Below are 20,777 nucleotides of genomic sequence, written 5' to 3'. Positions count from 1 at the left end.
CTTCAAGGAAATACATTCGCTGCTATCACAATCAAATGTACGAGCGGAGGGCGTAAACGGTGTCGAACTATATTCTATGCTAACAGTAACAACGTGTCCATTAAGTCTACAAATATTCGGAAAACTGGGGTTATATCTTTACTTCTGTATTCTCAATCACAATGTATAATTAACGTCTAAAATCTATTCGTACAAATCACTAATTGGAAGATACAAATTTGAACGCTACAAAATATTTTATAGTTCCTAACAATTACTATACAAACGTTTATTGAACGTGCATTGCTCGGTCTCGATTTTCTTTTCTTCTCCAATATGAAACTGTTGTCGCGAGACCGAAAATATATCTTCACATTCGAGACGAATAAATCGCGATTAGTTGACAATTAAACGTTTGATAACACTCGCCGCCAACGTTACTGAGTATTTATTATAGTTTGTCGACTTCGTATTCTTTAATTTTTCTTTCTTTTTTTGTAATCGGAAAAAATGGTAACACGATCCGTCACTGTTACAATGCTGAATGGCATTAATTGTATCCCTGATATCACAAGGCTTCATTTTGTGCAAAAATAGTAATACTTGATTCCCTCGAATCAGTGCACAATAGTCTATAAATTATATTTTATAAATATGCGTCTCCCAATTATACACGGTATAGTTACACGTTCTCTGATGATCCTTTTAATAAAACACTTTGTTTTCCCTACCTGCTAGTCACAATTCTTGATATTCGTTTTGGAAAGTTTGGCACTTTTCGCGACGGTTCACGCAAAAGTAATAGGAACTTTTTTTCTTTTTTTTTCTCTTGTTTAATCGAGACTAATGTAGTTTCTGTAACTGTTATAACGCTTTAAGCATTAAGCTTCACGGAAAGCTTTCGAACAGCTTCGAAAGGCCATTCAGATGTTTGATTGAATCATTCATTTGCACATGTGATATTGAACATGCTTTAGTGCCAACAACGGATGATCGATCGTTGTCCGAACAAAGAGTGAATACATTCTTACACGAATTCCTATTATTTTTGCAACAACCTACAGTACACTCTGATGCTCGTATTTAACTTACAGATACGACGTTTTCTGCTGGACTCTAAGAAATTTAGTTTGCAACAGTAACACATCGACATCATCTACAAACTTTTATACTTTACAAGTTTCCGCTACAAAATTCTATCGTGTTACATAGTTGAATAGAATTCTCGGTGTTACTGTTATTTAAAACAAATTTCTTATAATCGGCAAGATCGTATATATTATATTCGTATAAATGTTCCCTATACTCTCTCCTACTAGTCAAAATGGATATTCACTATGCGAAATAGATAAATATTTTTAGTAGGTACTAACTTATCTCACAGCTTCATCCTAATTTCTCTCTATATATACGTATATTTATATACTAATATCCTCAAGTAATCGTATTTTAATATATTATAAATTGACTCTGTTTCTCTCATTCTCTCTAATCTTCCACTCGCAATAAGGTATTAAAATCATTGGTATAAGTATCGTAAAAGGGGAAGTACGAATCCTGGGCGGTTCGGTCGACAATCCGCCGAGGCAACGTTCGTTAAAAAATGAAAATCGATCATTGTATCAAAAGTGTATGAGTGTATACAGGGTGGTTCACTTATCCTAACAATTTGAAATACCTCCGCCGCTTTTAAATATTGTACCTTACACAAAGAATAAAATCACAGAAACGAATATTACAATTCACTGTGAGAGAAGAGCGCTGGCAATTATAATATTCATCTCCTCGAATTAAATGACTCCCCTTACATGGTCTATCTTGGTATTATTAAAGATAACGAAACTACTCCAAGCTATCAAAATAAATGAAACACTCTGTACGAGAGAGTAACGCGGGACGAAACACATTGTACAGTTAGTTTGTGGGATATACTTTCCTCAAGGTAGTTACCTTCCAAGGTATCTTCCTTGAACGTAACATCATTAGTAATTGTTATCTGTTCAGTGTTTCTACGTTCTGGCTTTGAGCGTTCTTGTTGACGCTTTCTTCTTGTCCGATGGGACTTGGAAGCCTAGTGGGCTTGATAGACTTCAGCTTGGTGGTTCCACCGTACTTGAAGTTCACGTCGCTACAAGTGTCCAGAGGATGCATCGTTCCTGTTAAGTTTGTCAAGTCATCGTCTGTCGTGACCTCCAGCTTAGTGGTTAATACTTTTTTGACTGATCCCAACTCGTATGCCGATTTTGATGACTTCAACTTCATCCTGTTATTCAATGGTAGCGAGACCGACTTTTCCAGGTTGACTTCTTGTATCTTCAGATGATTATTATCGATCTGTGGGATCTGCTCGTTGCTCGAATTCACCGTGTCGGTGATCTGGATGTCTATATTGACCGTCTTCGGATCGTTCTCGTCGTTTCGAATCGGCTGTTCGATCGAATACTCGTTTCTCAGGGCGGCTAGTTGTGCTCGTTGCTTCTGTATATGGTTGTGCGAGTTAGAAAAGAACGAGGACACCCTTTCGAGCTTGGTGGCCAGATTCGGCTGGCTTAACGTTGATTTCAGAGGATACGGAGCGTCTATCATATTGTTGTTCTTCAAGAAGTTGTGGGACTCTCTTCCGGTGGAGTTGCTCTTGATCATTCCGTATTTACTGTTGTCCTCAATCACCTTCAGAGGATATGACCTTCCCGTCGCGGCTCTTCGCTTCTCCGCGAGACTAAGCTGCGCTATTATTCGACGAATCTCGCCTGGATATTCAATGTCTGGACGGGTTTCAGATAATTGTTGAATGAAGGCGCCTAGTGTTGCAACGGTCACCTCTAGACTACGGTTTTGAGACTCCAATTTGAGGAGAGTCGACTGTTGCACTGAACGAGTCGTTTCCAAACGATGCAAGTTGCTCATTGTTATCTAGAAATGTATATATGTTAGTTTCCGAAGTGACTGAAAAATTTATGCCTTCGGCAGCCAATTAGATTTTACGCAACTCACCTCGAGTTGTTCATTCAGATGCGTGACTTCCTGCGTCAATTGCTTGTTCAGATGCTTCATTTTCTCCATGTTCTCAATTTGTGGCTTCACCGATATCATTTCTTCTTGCAACACTTGGTACTCTACTCTGTACTCATTCAGCTGCTTCGTGATTTCTTGATCAGGATAAAACACACGCTTCATCACGCGATCCAGAATTTCCTTATCCACAGCTGGCACTTGTGTCTACAATCATGAAATAGTTAGGAGCGTCTTCTTTGTATGTTTCTTGTAAAAATTATATTTTACCTTCAGATATTCCATGATTTCTTCGAAACTGTCGCAACGAAGCAACTGATCCTGGTGTTCCTCCAACAGCGCCATCGACACCCGGAAAAGTACTTCTGTACTTTCCAGGAAGAGCAGATCTACGAACACGAATGTATGAAATAATCATTTGGGCAATTGCGAGTGTTCACTAAAATAGTGATTGGAATTTACCAAATACTCTGGTCACAAAGCCCAGTGGAAATTGACTTGCAAATAACGTTAGCAACCATGGAGCTGCATATAGTGTGGGCGAGACCTCATGCTTGTCAAAATGGTTGTAAATCGCCGGTAGCCTATCGTGTAGCAATCTGGACAATTGATACAAATATAATTGCAACGCCGCCATATCTGGTAGATATAATTTCCTTAGACCTCTTCGGAACATCAGGTGACGCAACAAGAAAAACGCTTGATCTTCTGACATCTGATTAAAAATAATATAAGATCATTAGAAAATAGAAAAGGTATTCTAATTTTAGTGTGATCAACACTCACATGTAGCAAGAGAACGCCGGCAACAAAACTGAGCCCTTGACAATAGCCGACTTCGTGATCCAATAGGGAGTAAGCTTTCAGCAAATTAAACAACGCTAATTGTCCAGGTCCTAAGGCTGAACTGAAGTACGGGTGATTTGGGAACGTTCGGCCCAGATCGATAAGAATAGCGTGTTGTTGGGACGTAAGCTGCTTTAGGAGCAGATCATACGGTGTGTTGTAGTTAGGAAAATCGCGTGTGTCTATGGGCGGCTGTTTCAAGCAGAATTGCTCGGCTAAGAATTGCCATACTTCTCCTCGCTTTCCTTTGGGTACGCCTACGTAACAGAAACTTATTACAAAATTGTTATACCAAATCATTTTACAAACCGGACGATCTTGATCACGTACCCTGCTTTATAGCATGCAACAGCATTTGATTATCACATTTCGTAGAGACTCTCGACTCTTTGCTAACAAGAAGATCCCATACTTCCACTAATTCGCGTGCGCAACTACTAAGTTCATCGTATTCTAGTTTGATTCTTTTAACAGTCGCTTCCTCTTGACGCACTAGAACAGAGAATAAAATGTGTTTGAATACGCAAAGATTTGTTGAGCAATTTTAGTTTAAAAAATAGTAAAAGTTACCTCTGAGCCTTGCGTTCTCTTTCTCCATTCTAATAAGTATCAACTGCTGATTAATTGCCTTTTTCCATAGATCTCTAAGTTCTTGTTTCGTTCTACGCTTAGCAGGTGTCTGAGGCGACTTCATAATATTGATATTTCCTGGTTTATCGTTCTCTTTCTCGTGATCTTTATTAGGAGTTACAACACGGTTCAATATTGCTTGTCTCCAAGAACTATTTGACTGCACGGAGTTGTTACCGTCGGCTTCTGTTGGCGACATTTTTGGTGAGTTTCCTACCTTCAGGAAGCTACATAAGAAGTAAAACAAATGTGGTATTACTAAATTTACAAACAAATTCTTTTACCGATTTTACATTCCTTTTTGTATGAGTTTACGTACATGTCCATCATAGAACTCTTTGGTCCAGTGTTCACAGTTAATTGCTGTTCCGGAGAAACTCTCAACGACCTTGGTCTGCTAGAGTCCGGAGATATGTCGACTATCGATGGCTGTCGCGAAATATCTGGGCTTTGGCTACCACTTTTTATCACAGTGTTAAGGTGGCTCGAATCCTTCAAATGCGGGCCAAGGCCGAGGTCGTCCCGCGAACCCTTCCTCTTCATCAGGTTATCAAAACTATTTGTAAGCGATCGTTTCGCTTTCTTGAATATGGCGCTTCCAACACCCACGCTTAAGTACTGATTGAGAAATTCACTCCTGAAACATGTATAACGTTCAACAATATCGCTATACCTCTCTGCACACTATTTTTGCATCTTCATATCTTACGCTCTGAATAATCCATTCTTTATTCAACTGTCATACATTTCTGGCTCTCTAACGATATTCAAGTATTCAACGGTGATGCTACGAATGAAATTTCTCACGAGGAAGAGAAATAATCGTACCTATTCTCGGCCGTATCGTGAACATGCCTGGCTTGTTTCGTCTCGCAGTGAGCGTGCAGCAGTCTCATTAAAAACTGATTTTGCTCGCGTAAAGTTGTCCCTGTACCGCCAGCGGACTCGGCGCTTTTGTACTTGCTGACTACGATTTCCTGCTCGTCCTCGGGCAACAATTCCATCCGCGAGAAGATTATGCTCTGGGTCCTCCTGTCGTTCTGTCCTGCAATCCGACCGAGACACGCGAGCTCATTAGACCCCGGACCGGCTACGGCAATTTCCTTGGACGTTAAAAAATCACCGTTCTCGCAAATTACCTTCGACTTCCTGGCACAATTTGCTGTACCAATACATGGGACAGTGCTCGCACGAAAACACAGAGTACCTTTCCTTTCTCGGAACCTCGCATGTACCGACAAACGCTTGCGAAATCGCTGCAAAGAAACGAAATCGAAATTTAGTTACTTGGATAGTTCTATACCTTGACTAATCGAATACGTTACGAAGGTTGGCGTACCAGCGACAAGGTCGTCTGCGACCGATTCCGACTGGCACTTGAACACATAGCCGATAAAGCATTCTATATTGTTCTCCTTACAAATGAAACCAAAGTGTTCGGGATTCTTGATACCCTGCACGCAACTGGCTACATCCCTCAGCAGTTTATGCAGGAGTACCTGCTTCCTATCTGGACTGATCAATCTCAAATCATGTCGACCTACCTGGAATTCAAGGTCTAATTAGGTCACGTTCTTTGTACAATTTTTTTGATCTGAACTACTTGTCCAGGAGAACATACATCTAGAGAAAAGTACTAGAATCTAAGAGAATCTGACTTTTCCCTATACCCTTTAGCTTTATATTCTCCGCGGTTTTGCAAAAACAATTACCCCACCTGGAAGAGCATGGTACGGTTGTGCTCGTCGCTGGCTTTCATGGAATCCCTTCTAGAATTCAACACGCTGCCTGTGGACGAGGCCCGGTTGCGCATAACTTCTGGCACTTGCATGGAATTGTTGTTCACGGCGTCTCGGTTCCCTTCTCGTTCATCTTTCTCCGCGAGGATGGCATTTTGCGGCTTCGGGAAGACTTCGACGGAGCCGGTGAGCGTCGACGGTACTCCCAATGGATTGATTTGTGATATGATGCCGCTTCCACAAACGTTCTCTATGCTTCCTGTCTCGCTAGCACTAGATTCCTGTAGAACAAGATATTCGTCATATATATCTGCGCAATTCGTCATCGTGATACAAATTGCCCAGTGTTCGACTTACCGTGCTGTTTCTCCTGTTATTGGAAGACGTTAGAAGTGATTGACGTTGGTACTCCGTGAGAAGATTAGTCGTAGACGGTCTCGATTTCTCGAGACCGTGAACGCGAAACCGTACCAGTGCATCGTCGATAAAGGCCTCCGATACCTTCGGATGCGATACTTTGATTTTCCCGACGTAAAGTACCTGAAAATTACCGGAACGTATTAACGCATGGACATAGAAACAATTTATAAGCAATTGTACGGTAGCGGGTGGCAGAAAGTTTAAAGGGATCACATGACAAACAGTGCGGTGGTGAGAACTGGTCATGGAAGTGACCTTGACCAGCCACCTTATGAAGATGCAACAGTATCGGGTGCGCGCGCACTTAAGCTAACTTTCTCCCGCGATTTTTACAAATTATTTGTTTTATCAATTTCATTTGTTTAACTATCTTATTTAAGCATATCAGGTATATTTCTAATGGTTGTGTTTTTTTCCTCTCAAGTAATAATTTTCCGAAGGAGTTTATAAGTTGATTTATTGAAATAAATGTATGAAATACTTGTACAACTGGGTTTACGAAAATCAAATGTCTACGAAACGGCCGTTATCGATTTCGAACGGAAAAATTGGATTTACCTCAAAGAAATGGGAAGAACTAGGTGATATGTCAGCACCTAAGGACATCAAGCTGGCCGCGCTGCTCTGCGACCTTTGAGGTACTTCCCTGCCTTCAAATCGGGACGAGGCTGAGTGTTCCTTCATGTCTCTTAGGAATTGCTGAACCTGCGAACAGACAAAGGATCATTGAATCGAGATCCGGTGTGAAACGGGTCGTTACGGTATTAACGCAGCCAGGAATTATAACTCGTCACGCGACGAAAAGCAGTAATTATGCACGTAATTTTCGTGCACGGAATTGACATATTGTGTCGCGGTCATCTAACCGTGCCATTCGTTTGATGACATTGTGCTTCTGTTAACCTTTTATTACTGTATCAAGAAAGGTAACATTTAGATTCTATCGAAGAATGCAACGGCGGTTCAGTTTTTTTCCGTATGCGGTAAAACTCGCCGCGTGGAAGGTTGCCGTCCACGAATCAAACGGCGCGGATATATTTTGAAAACGATAAGTCGGCCCAGAAATAATCCAGGATGCAGCATCTTGAGTGGCAACTGCACCATTAATATACAAAACCGATTTCGCAAGGAAACGTGCACCTAACGTGGCCGATGGCCGTGGACCAAAATAAACCTTATTTCGAGAGCACTCGACGACTGCATGGTTCCCTCTCCTATTCCTTCGTCTATACCTCATTTCTTCGTCCCATTTCGTCAATTGAATCGTTTCGAAGTTCAATATCCGCGAACGATTCCTCTCGATTCGTTCCGTTCTCTCGATCCTGGAAAGTGTCGCCATCTGTCCTCATAAGTATTCATGAGTTTCTTTATTATCTTGAACTAGATGCATTACTTCTCCTACGAGACAAATGTTCCTACTTGAAAGTGTATCGTTACCGTCTGGCGATCAGGATGTCGTTGAAATAATAAGAATAACTGATCGAATATTAATCTATTCGTAAAGAAAAATCGCATAACAGCATCGTTGCAAATCAAGGTGCATCGCAATGTCGCGAACAATCGGACTAAATTAAAGGGAACGATGGTATCCAGCAAACGGTTCAACTCGAGACCATCTGCTTCACGAATCGTAGATTGGATTCCGCTGAGCAGAGAACGGGGAGATCAAGGCATCAGGTTACACTGATTTCCATGCAAACTATTTCACGTAAAGACACACGGTTTTGTGTCGTCCAACGGTACCGGCGTGTCTCCGGGCGTGACGACATCGCGGGAACACGCGTGGAACACTCGCCGAGACGTTCAGACGAGAGAAAGAAAAAAGGAAACGCAAGAAACGAAAACAATCGACGCCAATCGAAGGGCACCTCTAGCGCAGTCTGTAGCCATCGAGTCGAAGATTACGGAGAAAAACTGGTCGATCGATCTTCGCGCGAACGTTCCCATCGTTGCAATACCGATAAGTGCAAACGATTTATTATGCAAACCACATCGTTGATCGATACCAGATACCATCCAGATATGATCACGACCGATATGGTTTGATGGGATTGATCAGGAAGCGATTTATATCAATGAGATAAACGTTGTATCGGTGTACGATTATCTGGGCGACCGTCAGTCTCCTTGACGAACAGCCTTACGATTTACGTTCACTTTTATTGTTACGCAAAGCACACAGCACTTCGTAATTTCATTTAGATACTATACTTTCGCTTCGATCATCTCTTTTTATTGCTGTCAGAGTATGTATAGATCAATCTAAAGTATTGTATTTTTAATAGAGTTTCTAACAGTCTAATGTTTCATGTTTTCAATTGAACCAGCTCGTTAACAATGTTTCTAATAGAGCAAAGAGGTTTCATTTAATCTTGTTATGGCGCGATATGTACCTGGGTCCCTTTTGACACAGATCTTGTTCCAAATATAGTAAAGAGATCTTATCGAATCTTCTGATGACGGTGTACCTGGATTTGTTTTCACTCGGTTATCCAATAACGCCCACGATAATTTAGATGGTGATATTCCGAACGAAATTTAATGAAATCGAATTTCTCGGTAGTGCCGGCCTTGTTGATTCGATGAAGTAAATGAAGTTGATAAAAAGCGCATACCGTGTGTCGGTAGCTGCTGACACAGAAAGCAGATCGACACAAAGCGGTGGGGCTTCCTTCATCCAATTAGCAGACAAGCTTTCTTTTTATTATCCGGCCGGGCCCTTCTTCTTACCGGGAAAATATGTGTACGACTGACACTTGATCCGTAAACAGAAATACCGGCACACCGTCGGAGGTGTTTTTAACGCGCCGGAAGCTCGGCCATGTTCCGCGCAGCACAAAATTAGGTTCTACCCTCTCGGTCGCCGTCGACGCGGCGAAACAATAGGAAAAAATGGGGGAAAGAAGTTACCGGAGTGAGTGGCACGATCGTAACAGATAATGAACCTTGTTTGAATTGCAGAACCGCGGCTTTACGTATTTCAAACAGGTCAACTTTTTCTTTTCTGACCAGCACCGCGATTCAGTAAATCGCCCGGTAATTTATACAATTATTACCGTTCCTAAAAACAAGTTGGTCTTCACGGAACACATTATGATCTTCAGTCTCCATTATGCACGGTGCATTTATGCATAGCAGCGCTCGATAAATGATCCGCCGGTCGTTTTAGCAACACAGTGACGTTGTTTTTTACTGAAAATAAACATCGAACTCGTCGGCAAGATGTGTACATTGTTGCAAATTGTGATTCCCACTGTGAGAGAATATCTTTTACGACGCAATAGTTCCGAGAGAAATTATTCAAACGTTTTAATAATGATTGTTAACGATTTGTTCAGAGATTCTCAAGAACCATTGATCTGTAGATACCGTTACAGGAAAACTGAATCAGTCCAAATGGTCACCGAGCCAAAATGAACATCGAAGTCGACCGTAAATTCATTACCGAGTTGTACAATGCTGCAGAATTGAACATTATTCGAGTAAAATTTTGTTCATATAATATGTCGAATAAATTCTTCGAATAAAGTTTTGCTCGTATAATATATCAAATAAATTCTTCGAATAAAATTTTATTCATATAATATATCCAATAAATCCTTTGAATAAAATTTGATTCGTATAATATATTGAATAAAATTTTATTCGTATAACATATCGAATAAATTCTTCGAATAACATATCGAATCAAATTTTATTCATATAATATGTCGAATAAATCCTTCGAATAAAATTATATTCGTATAACATATCGAATAAATTCTTCGAATAACATATCGAATCAAATTTTATTCATATGATATGTCGAATAAATCCTTCGAATAAAATTATATTCGTATAATATATCGAATGAATTCCTCGAATAAAATTTTATTCATATAATATATCGAATAAACTCTTCGAAAATTTCGAACAAATTCTGCGAATACAATTCGTTATTCGAATAAAATATGCCCAACTCTACAATGCTGCGAATTACGATTTCCACGATAAGAGAACGTCTCCGAAAGCAACAGTTCCGAGTTCGAACGTTTCAACAAAGACTATTTAAAGGAAGATCTGTTGAGAAATCAACTCGCGTCACAAGTTCTGTAGAATCATTGATCTCTAGCCACTGTTTCAGGAGAAACGACGAATCAGTCGAAACGGCCTAATTACCGCTAATTGTGCAATTGCCGGTCCACTTCCGGCGGGTCGAAGCGAGTTCTCGAAAAGCGAATCTCCGCGAAGTTCGCGTACTTCGAACTTTATTTGCAGAGCCGCTATAAATACCGGTTGGAAGATCCGCTCAAGGTGACGGGGGTGAGCATTAGGCGTTCGCGTGCCCGCATCTCTTCTGGTATCTCCGTTCATTTGTTCTCCACGCGCTCGCTGGCAATTGATCATCGACGAATTCAAGGTGCACGCGTGATCATCGTCGCGGAGATGCTGTTGCGCCGGTTCGTGTGACGCTAGGAGCAGATTGAATTCACGTGGGAAATTAAATTGAACGCCGTCTTCCCGACCCTGATTCGTCCGCCGTTCCATCGGGTTACAGTTAAGTGGAAATGCCCAGAACCCGTGGGTTGTTTCGCAAGAGATCCGACGCGATCCAGAACCAAGGACGGTCGCGTGATCGACGGTCGTGAGAAAAGACCGCCGGAGAAATCGTTTCCGTCCGCTTTTCCGACGCGCCTTCACGGCCAAGAATTAATGAGAGCCGCGAACGCTCGCCTCAATGAAATTCCGAGACGAGACCGGATCGTATTTATGGCTACCGGAGTCGCCGCGACGGTCTCGGTATCTCGCGAAATTCGCCGGATTTTTCGTGCAATTTATCGCGACAAGGAAATTTATTCGACGCTGATAGTATTCTGTTGTTGCGCACATTTTTAAATCGTTCATCAAATCCGCGCGCGTTCGCCATCTTTGGAAGGTTCACTCTACGCGAGTTCTTATCGGATTTTCCGATTTTCCACGAAATCTCCAACTCGCGTGTCGGACTCAACAAAATACGGCAAAGAATTAGTATACTTAACGAAATAATTTGATCGGCTCGGTTGCGGATGTAACCATGTTATTATTTTCTCAAGAGAAAGTACGTTCAAGTGTGTCCTATCGTTACGCATCACTGGACCGCACATTTTTATAGAAGATGAAAGCGTTCCACCTCGATTGCGACGAGATTTACACAGAAATAGAATTTTCTAGTTTTATTTCGCTTCTCCCCGTTTTTTAGCCGCAAGCACATAAAATCCGCAGTTTACATATCGCAGAGAATCTGTGGAGTACAAGCACCGTTGATAAAAACGTGAAACTATAAGTAAAGTGAAAAGATTAAAACAGTGGAAAAATCTCGATAAATGAATTTTTGTATTCTTACTGCGATGAATGTTAAATTAAATATATAATAAGCAGACCGCGGATTTTATTATGCAAAATAAAAATTGTCTGCATCATTTACAAAAAATAGAAACTAAGTAAAACGTCCATTCTTTTTTTGTAATAAGTTTATTAGATTGGAAATAATACAAAAACCTTTTTAGATTGATTTAATTTCGCTACTGCGTTAAATTGAAACTACCCATTTTCGCCGTAAATGGCATAAAATCCGTAGTCCGATAATAAGATTACCAAAGATCAGCAGTCTTCTAACGATAACAACTATTGATTTTTAACGATTACTGCATTGAGAACGCCGCTGCTCCAAGACCGAGATGTCAACAACCTTGGAACCTCGTAAGAAAAAAATGGCCTTGAACGAAGTCTTATCCTACAGATGCATCTGTCCCTTAAAATACACGGTGTCTTTGCCCCGAACGGTCCGAGGCTGCAAATAACATAGTTATTTAGGTGTTCCCATTTGGTTGTTGCCACACTCTGCGCACACGAAGCAACGGGAACGCGATATCGAGAAAAAACGACGCTCTTATCAGCCCCGATCGGCGAGCGGGCACTGTTTAAGGGCAAGTAACTGTCGCTCTGCGTCGTTCTTATCGGTTATTAATATTTCGATCGCGTGTGCTGCTTGTTAATGGGCTGCCCACACGTACGAACCGCGGAGCGAAATTATTTTTAGGTTGTCGTGACTGAATCTGGAAAAAAGCGTAATCGTGCTCTCTGCGAGTGGGGATAATTATTTCATCCTGTCCGGTTCCCCTTTAATTACAATGTTTCATCGGTAAGCACACGTACGACGTATAATTACGTAAATGTACCGCGTGACAGGTAACGACGTATTAATTATTAATGAACAAAGATTTAATGGAAACTGTGTCGGTTGCGAACGCGGCCTACCTTCGTACATAACAATCGTTCGTCTCCTGGTTCTTCTTCTTCTTTTTTTTTTCATTCCTGCGATTGTTGATTGACGTTGTCAGACACGAGAATAAACGTTCGATGAATTACAAGCGTTGCAATCTCGCGTGCAACAGACTTTCGCGAAACGCTGGAACACGAATATACAGATGTGGACTGTTTCGTTGATTTCGTTGTTAAACTTTCCGGGAAGCGAATATTTTCGGTATTCGTTGCGAGAATCGAGGGTTTGGTCAAAAGTGATTTAATATCCTAAACAATTTAATTAGTTCGAAACAATATGACAGTGTCATTGGACGATTATCTTAACGATTCTACTCTTGAACAGTTGTATAAATTGAAAACAGTGCGATGATATTATTAATACTCTTTTAATGTTTTCATCCCCTAAATATTTGAATTAATTCAAAACAATATGACAACGTTCTTAGACGATTCTCTTAATGTTTCTACTTTTGAATAACTGTGTAAATCGAAAACAGTGTGACGACTCGAAATTGCATGTAAGCACAGGATAAAAAAGACGTACATTTTGTGCGTATAATGAACGAACTGCGCGTATTTGACGAGTCGACGGTTTATGCTTCGTATATAGCGGGAATTGGCGATAATGCGGGCATTTTGTTGCGAGATCGTGATATTCAAATAACACGAGTGAAAGCTCCGGTATTCGGGGAACGATTAGGAGCGACATGCTGTCTGCATATAATTAGATGAGTTGGCTGCTGCGTGCGACCCCGGACGAATCCGTCTAGAACGTTCGCGCACACTGCGGTCTAAATTTTTCACTGCAGCGTTTCCCGCGAGTGGACCTTGCGAAACCATTGAAAGGTAAAGAGATTTATATTGTATCATTATTAATATTATTTAGATTAATTAATATCTTTTTATACGAATAATAGATTAGAGAGAAGCAGGTTATTATATATCGTTTTATAAACTATATTTGTCTTTACCTTCATTGATTTTTGTTTTTATATCAGAGAACATATTAGCAACAATATTAACAGAATTCATAGGAAATTATGATTTAAATTTTAGTAAATGATACTTTTATTTATAACAATATCTTCGCATCAATGACGCGGGGGTTAACAGTTGAGTGAAAGGTCAGAACAAACTTAACGCCGCGAACAAATGAAATTCACGCGAATTTATTTACGACTGTCGGGGATCAATTATGCTAATCGACAGAGGTGTTCGCAGACACGCGCGACGCGTTCTTGAAGATTTCAATAGAAACTGTGTCAGGCGGAATCAAAGACCTTTAACGCGGATGGCGATCGTCGCCGGTCGTGCTTTCCTTTTTCCGACGTGGAGCCAAATCAAACGGAGCGCAGAGAGCCACCGCTCGCCGAGCAATTAGGGTTTAATTATGCTCGACACCTGGCTCGCATGGCAACGAGCTTCTCGTTTTTCATACCAGCACGCGTACGTCGCTTAAAAAAATTCGAGGGCCATTCAATTGTTACGCACTCTTCGATCAGGATACAATGAAACTTTCCCTTACGAAAATAAAAATAAAAATTTCCCTTTCCAGAGTAAAATTAAAGCTTTCCTTTTCAGGGTTAAATTAAAACTTTCCTTTTCAGGGTCAAATTAAAATTTTCCATTTCATGATAAAATTAAGACTTTCCTTTTCAGGGTTAAATTAAAGTTTTCTTTTCCATGGTGCAATTAAAATCTTGCTTTTCAGGGTAAAACTAAAATTTTCCTTTCCAGAATCAAATTAAAATTTCCCTTCAGATGGTAAAATCAAAATGTTACTTTCCAGGATTCAATTAAAATTTCCCTTTTCAAAGCACAATCAAAATATTCCCTGCCTTTTTCGATCCTTGATATCGAATGAACGTTCTATTAGATTCCCAATCGATCAACACGCCGAAATCGAACAAAAGAATTCCAACGTGATTGGAGAACGGTTCGAAAACAAAAATATCGCAGAGGCATTGCCTGAAAATTCCGCGTACGCGCGTAGTGGAAAATTGCGTGATCGAAATAGCGTCGGCACCGAAAGCAACACGGAAGTTAGGCAAATCAACAGGCAAAAAACTGTTGTGTCTTATTACTGCTATTTTGTTAGTGTATAATCACGGTAATATGATTACGCGTTCGACGAATCGCTTTTTACGGTTCTGGCACGCCTGGTGATGGGAGATTGTATCTGCTTGCGGCTGACTGTGGTCGCCTATAGCTGCCTTATACTATAGTCGACTCTATCTGCCTATGGCTGACTATGGCCGACTCTATTTGCTTATGGCTGACTATGGTCAACTCTAGCTGCTTATGGCTGACTATGGTCGACTCTATCTGCTTATGTCTGACTATGGTTAACCCTAGCTGCTTATGGCTGACTATAGTCGACTCTATCTGCTTATGGCTGACTATAGTCGACTCTATCTGCTTATGGCTGACTATAGTTGACTCTAGCTGCTTATGGCTGACTATAGTCGAGTTTATCTGCTTATGGCTGACTATGGTCGACTCCATCTGCTTATGTCTGACTATGGTTAACCCTAGCTGCTTATTGCTGACTATAGTCGACTCTATCTGCTTATGGCTGACTATAGTTGACTCTAGCTGCTTATGGCTGACTATAGTCGACTCCATCTGCTTATGGCTGACTATAGTCGACTCTAGCTGCTTATGGCTGACTATAGTCGATTTTATCTGCTTATGGCTGACTATGGTCAACCGTATCTGCTCATGGCCGACTATGGTTGACCGTAGCACTTCATGGTTACTCGTATCTGACAATAACTACTACAAGACCCGACCCGCGTACAAGAGACGCGTGAATTTTTCGTTATTGGTTCCCGATGCGCTCCGGTCATTCGTGGAAATACCGTGAATCGCGAATGCATGCGGCCACTATACGTGATCGAAATGTTATAACTCCACGAGAGCCGGCAATATCCGCCAGTAGAGCTCGAATACGGCGCAGCTCATATTTGCCGATCACTTGCCTGCTCGGGTCCACTCTGACCCAGCATTTCGTCATCTAGCCAGAAATGAAAATTGTTAAACAACGGCTGAGAAAAAAATTGGTAATCAACGGCTAAAGAAGAAAATTCTTAAACAACAGCTAAAGAAGAAAATTTTCAAACAACGGCTAAAGAAGAAAATGATTAAACAACGGCTAGAAGAAAATTGCTAAACGGCATTTGGAAGAAACAAATTTTAAAACAGCGGCTAAAGATAAGAATTGATAATCAGCAGCTAAAGAATCAGCAGTATCGTCGAATTAATATTGAAACTACTTGTGGACACAGAGATAACAACGTTTACTTTTCGATCGTTACGAAATAATATATTTCATTTGCCAACTGGAGTGTCGGAAGCGGCTAGAAGACAAACAGCAACAACAACAACAACAATAGTAACGCAAAACCGTGAAGCAGAATGGATAGATCGAACAATAGAGGACGGAGAATGTATTGCACGAATGTGGAATGCGAAGGAGCGGATCCTCGCTGGGTAGCCTTCAAGCGACTACGCTAAATAACATTTATTTTCCTGTGTATTACGCAACCGCAGAATTTTCCTCGAGCCGCCTTCCCGTGGCCATTATTAAAAAGCGCGAAGACGAGAGACGTTCTTCTGACGGAGCATCAACAATACACGAACAACCGGCTCGGCGAATAAAAATCTAGAAGCTCGTTTTTAGTTTTATTCGACAGTTCTGTAAAAAGTTCGTCGACCGTGTCGTCACTGTTTTCTCTTTACTATAGAATTTTATACAGAACACTTCTCCTTTATTCCCAGCTGTTCTTTCTTCCCGATGCTGCTTTGTTCGCGACGTGCAGTCCTGGATAAATATGTGTGCGGACACCTTTCAGAAGGGATAACATTTTGAATTGTTTTGTGACGATAGAGAGGCTAGTTTGCTCGACAAAAATTCATCATCTTTTTTTATCCGAGCATTTGAGGCAAATTTAAGCAATGCGTTTTTCAGGTCTCGATGACTTTACGCGCATGCCGAACATTTTCAAAACAATTAAATATAGCAAGCATCGCGGTTTTTCACGACCTTCGACCGAAGTCGGTAAGAAATGTCGACATTGCGTTACCTTTCGGTGCGTGCCACTTGTTTCTGTGTCAGCACACTTCGATGAGATTTTAAAAAATGCATTGTATCGATTTTCGTTATGTGCGCAGATAAAATATTGAACAAAAAAACGTGATCTCTTCTTTTTGTCTAACGAAATCCAATTTTCATTGTTCCAAAAATGTTTGTACACATTATCTAATAAACTAGTCCTTGTAGCACGAAAGAAAAAATTCAATTAGTTTGGCCCAATTTGAAATTTCGATTCAGAAGGTATTCACGCGTATCTGTCGACGACTATACTTTTCGGTGCGAGCGATAGTCGGCAAAGCGCGCGTTATTTTTCCACTAAACTGGTACGGTTCGACGTAAAAATGTGTTTCAAACAAGTTTAAGTTGATGTATCGCCCGGTGCCAACGATACTGTCACTCATAGCTGCATTGACGTATCGCAATCAGTCGCGGCGACTCTCCTTTCGAGGATCGGTGCGTTACCCTTTCATTTCTGTAGGACATACATATATATTTGTCCCCTTATTTTTATCGATCATCGTTTCCTGTCTACGGGATCAAACGAGTCATCCGTAACCACTTTTCTTAAAGAATGCCGACCGTTGAAAGGCGAGGCTAACGAATCGGTGTAACTATAATGATAACCATTTTATTCATGTATACGGCTAGAAGAACCATTTGTTACAAAGGAAGTAATAACAAATTAAATAAGTAATAAAAGTGAGATTTTATAGAGTAATTTTTTTAATTTATTCACACAGCAATCTTTCTAATTTATTCACTGTTCTGAATTCCATCTGTTCATTTCTGTCCAAAGTTCGCGATATCCGTAACCTTGTTGTGATTGAACCGTTGCCAATGTTTAGCTAAAGTTCACTGGTAGCCTAATCTAGTGGATCTTTGTTGGACACTGAAATATGACCAATGGAAAATAGAAGATTCGCACGAGAGTGTCATTGTACCCCTTCGAACATTTTTCAAGTGTAAAAAGCATTCCTGGCAAAAAGCGTTCGAACACCTTTTAAAAAATGGAATGATATTTTTAAAACTGTACCACAAATGACTTCAACATTTTTTTTAAATGTTAAAGAGGCTAGTTTACTTTACGATGACTAAAATACTTTTTCCTAATTTTTCTATTATTTGAAACGACAAACAAATATAAAAAAGAACTCGTTTTTTAATTCTGTTATTGAAAATCTTTTAAACTGCAAATTCGAAAGATTCATCCAAATCGGTCGACGTTGTTACAAGTTGCAAACAATTAACACTATGTTTACAGAATCCGTCAATATAGCGGCTCACTAATTTTTTAATTTTTAATGTTTTGATTTATTCAATGTATACGTATGTTACTTGCGGCAAATATTACAATAACGTTTGTTAAAAATCAGATTAAATGTCTAAAAACGAAAACAGTCTAAAGTAACAATCTTTTATGAACTAACATAAAACAGCTGTTTTTTGTTCTCTGTAAATCTAGTGTAAAAGATCGTGAAAATGGCAGTTTCTCACGGATTCCAACGCAAAACAGATAATTTTTTCATGTTTAAGTAGCTGTAGCTTGACTACGCGTTCCCCATGGATTCGCCATAAAAATCACAGAGCGAACAGCCAAGGATCGAGATTCGCATCGGACATTGGGACCCAGTAATCACGTCGGGACTCGATTTAGCCGTGTTTCGTATTTTACGTAACTTTCACCGCGACGACGGCAAGGTAGAGGTGAGAATGCAACGGTATTCTTAGGCACTGGGAAACCGAGAGCGTGGTCCAAGAAATGTCGCGAACCGCCGAAGCATCCGTGACAGAGAGCCGGTGTTTTTCACGGAATCGTTGGGAACACGGTCAATCAACGGTCCATGCCAGAGGGAACGCTCTCGTCCGTCATAGTAAATTTAGCCACCGTTACGCCCGATTCCACGAAAACACACAGGGTGTCCCAGAACTCTTGTCACATCTCGGTAATTTCCTGAGGCGATTTCGTTGGTCCGATGTGGATATTGTTATGTGTTCTAGATATTCATCACATGACATGTTTTATGCGATCTTCTATTCTATTCTATTTCTATTCTATTATATTGTATTGTATTATATTATATGTATGTAAAATAAATAAAAACAATAAATCTATAATATTAAATATATACATATATAATATTATAAACTCATTGTTTTTATTGAAATGCTACCAAGCACGATATAATTGCGGTTACTGTTACCATTGGGAATCTTCGAAAATATCAAATAAGAATAGTAATACGCACTGTGTAGTAGATAAATAAATATGCGAACCTCTTCGAAGATACTAAATAAAAATAGTAACGCACACCGTGTACTAAATAAATAAATTAACATCTGGGTACCCAATCTTGCATACCACTCAAACGAATACTATACGGAGACAGTAACGTAATAATGAACTTCTCAAAAATGCTTTACGATATACGAAGCAGAAGTAAAGTTACAATAGATTTTTAACAATTGCCACGGTGCATCAGGCGTGCTCGTTCTCGCATTGGTCCGTGTTTATCGTTAAAAACTCGTTAACGAAACCGCAACCAACCTGTTCGCCAAGGAAAAAGTTACTTCGAACCGTCTCGGAAATCACCTCGTTTCAGGTATAACAAAAAGTAACGCTTCGAGTGCAACGTCAGTTCCGGGGACACCCTGTGCATCGTCCAAAGACTGAACGAACCGCGAAGGAAAAATCATCTCCGAGGCTGGCGAACTTCCTCTCCAGACGATCGTGTGCGCGTACGAACGGAAAGTAAATAATCCCGGATAAGCAGATAACGATGAATAATAAAAACGGAGGTCGACGGCGACGATCGCGACTACGGGACACACACTAGCTCCGAAATATCGCTAGCGATCGATATAGCACGCGCTCCGATAAAAACGTGATCGATCAACTGCGTGGCGAAACCGTTCTGTTCGGCTTCCGGCGGCGATCGGACCACCGATCGCTGTTTCCGAAATTAATTTATTATCATTCGAACGTGTTTGTCCACAATGCGTACCGGGTATAGCTAAAATGAACGAAAATTTTCTTTGGTTTTTTGACAGATATGTTTTCGATATTTTAACAGAATCTTCTGCTTATTTGTAATCATTTGTTCTATTTCTGGAATCTTTATCATTTCCAGTGTGATCTACTTATTTCTGCTATAAAATTGCTAAATTTCTTTATAATATCGTAAAGGGATATTTATTATTATTTATTCTAGTTATATTGGTTTAAGAGTTTTTTATTGTTTACGATTTTTTGCTATAAATTTAAGAAATCTGTCTACAATATTGTACGGAGTTGTTTGTAATTATATGTTCCATGTATGTTTATTTTACTATCTTATATTTTGCCACAAATGTACAAAACATATTATTAATAGTTAGTTACGATTATTAATTCTATGTTCGTTTTACAATCTCGCTTTTTGTCTATGATTCTTCCCGTAACTGTACACACGATCTCTCTGTAATATCGTAAATAGTTATTTATAATTACTTGTTCCATTTCTATTTGTTTTACAATCTTGTCTATTGTCCATCCATTTTTGCCATAAATGTACGAGGTCTTCCTATAATATTATCATTTATTCTATCTGTGTTCGATTTACTATCTTGAATTTTGCCTAATCATTTCTGCCGTAAATGAACATATTATAGTTAAGGTTATTCATAATTATATATCTAATTTATGTTCGTTTTACTGTCTGGTATTTCGTCGATCCACTTTTGCTACAAATGTACAAAATCTCTATATAATATTATAAGGAATTATTTACAATTAT

At 40.0% G+C, this 20,777-nt stretch overlaps 1 protein-coding gene across 5 annotated transcripts in view; it reads right to left on the bottom strand.

Annotated features, from left to right (window-relative positions):
• Positions 1-115: 115 nt before the first annotated feature.
• The window catches only part of plx (PTB_TBC1D1_like and TBC domain-containing protein plx), a 48,170-nt gene continuing 27,508 nt past the window's right edge, over positions 116-20,777 (bottom strand). For all 5 annotated transcript variants that reach the window (XM_033467410.2, XM_033467411.2, XM_033467412.2 and 2 more), the window contains 14 exons: positions 7,185-7,331; positions 6,564-6,746; positions 6,185-6,487; positions 5,807-6,011; positions 5,607-5,723; positions 5,296-5,512; positions 4,787-5,104; positions 4,408-4,694; positions 4,168-4,329; positions 3,778-4,094; positions 3,454-3,706; positions 3,262-3,380; positions 2,974-3,198; positions 116-2,892 (listed from right to left, as the gene is read on the bottom strand). In XM_033467410.2, the coding sequence (XP_033323301.1) occupies positions 1,972-2,892; positions 2,974-3,198; positions 3,262-3,380; positions 3,454-3,706; positions 3,778-4,094; positions 4,168-4,329; positions 4,408-4,694; positions 4,787-5,104; positions 5,296-5,512; positions 5,607-5,723; positions 5,807-6,011; positions 6,185-6,487; positions 6,564-6,746; positions 7,185-7,331 (3,774 nt within the window). In that variant the 3' untranslated portion in view covers positions 116-1,971. The remainder of the gene's footprint in view (positions 2,893-2,973; positions 3,199-3,261; positions 3,381-3,453; positions 3,707-3,777; positions 4,095-4,167; positions 4,330-4,407; positions 4,695-4,786; positions 5,105-5,295; positions 5,513-5,606; positions 5,724-5,806; positions 6,012-6,184; positions 6,488-6,563; positions 6,747-7,184; positions 7,332-20,777) is intronic.

This window comes from Megalopta genalis, chromosome 1, assembly GCF_051020955.1.
Source record: "Megalopta genalis isolate 19385.01 chromosome 1, iyMegGena1_principal, whole genome shotgun sequence".
NCBI classification, from domain to species: domain Eukaryota; kingdom Metazoa; phylum Arthropoda; class Insecta; order Hymenoptera; family Halictidae; genus Megalopta; species Megalopta genalis.
Note: the sequence above shows the minus strand (reverse complement) of the source record. Positions and strands in the feature narration are given on the sequence as shown.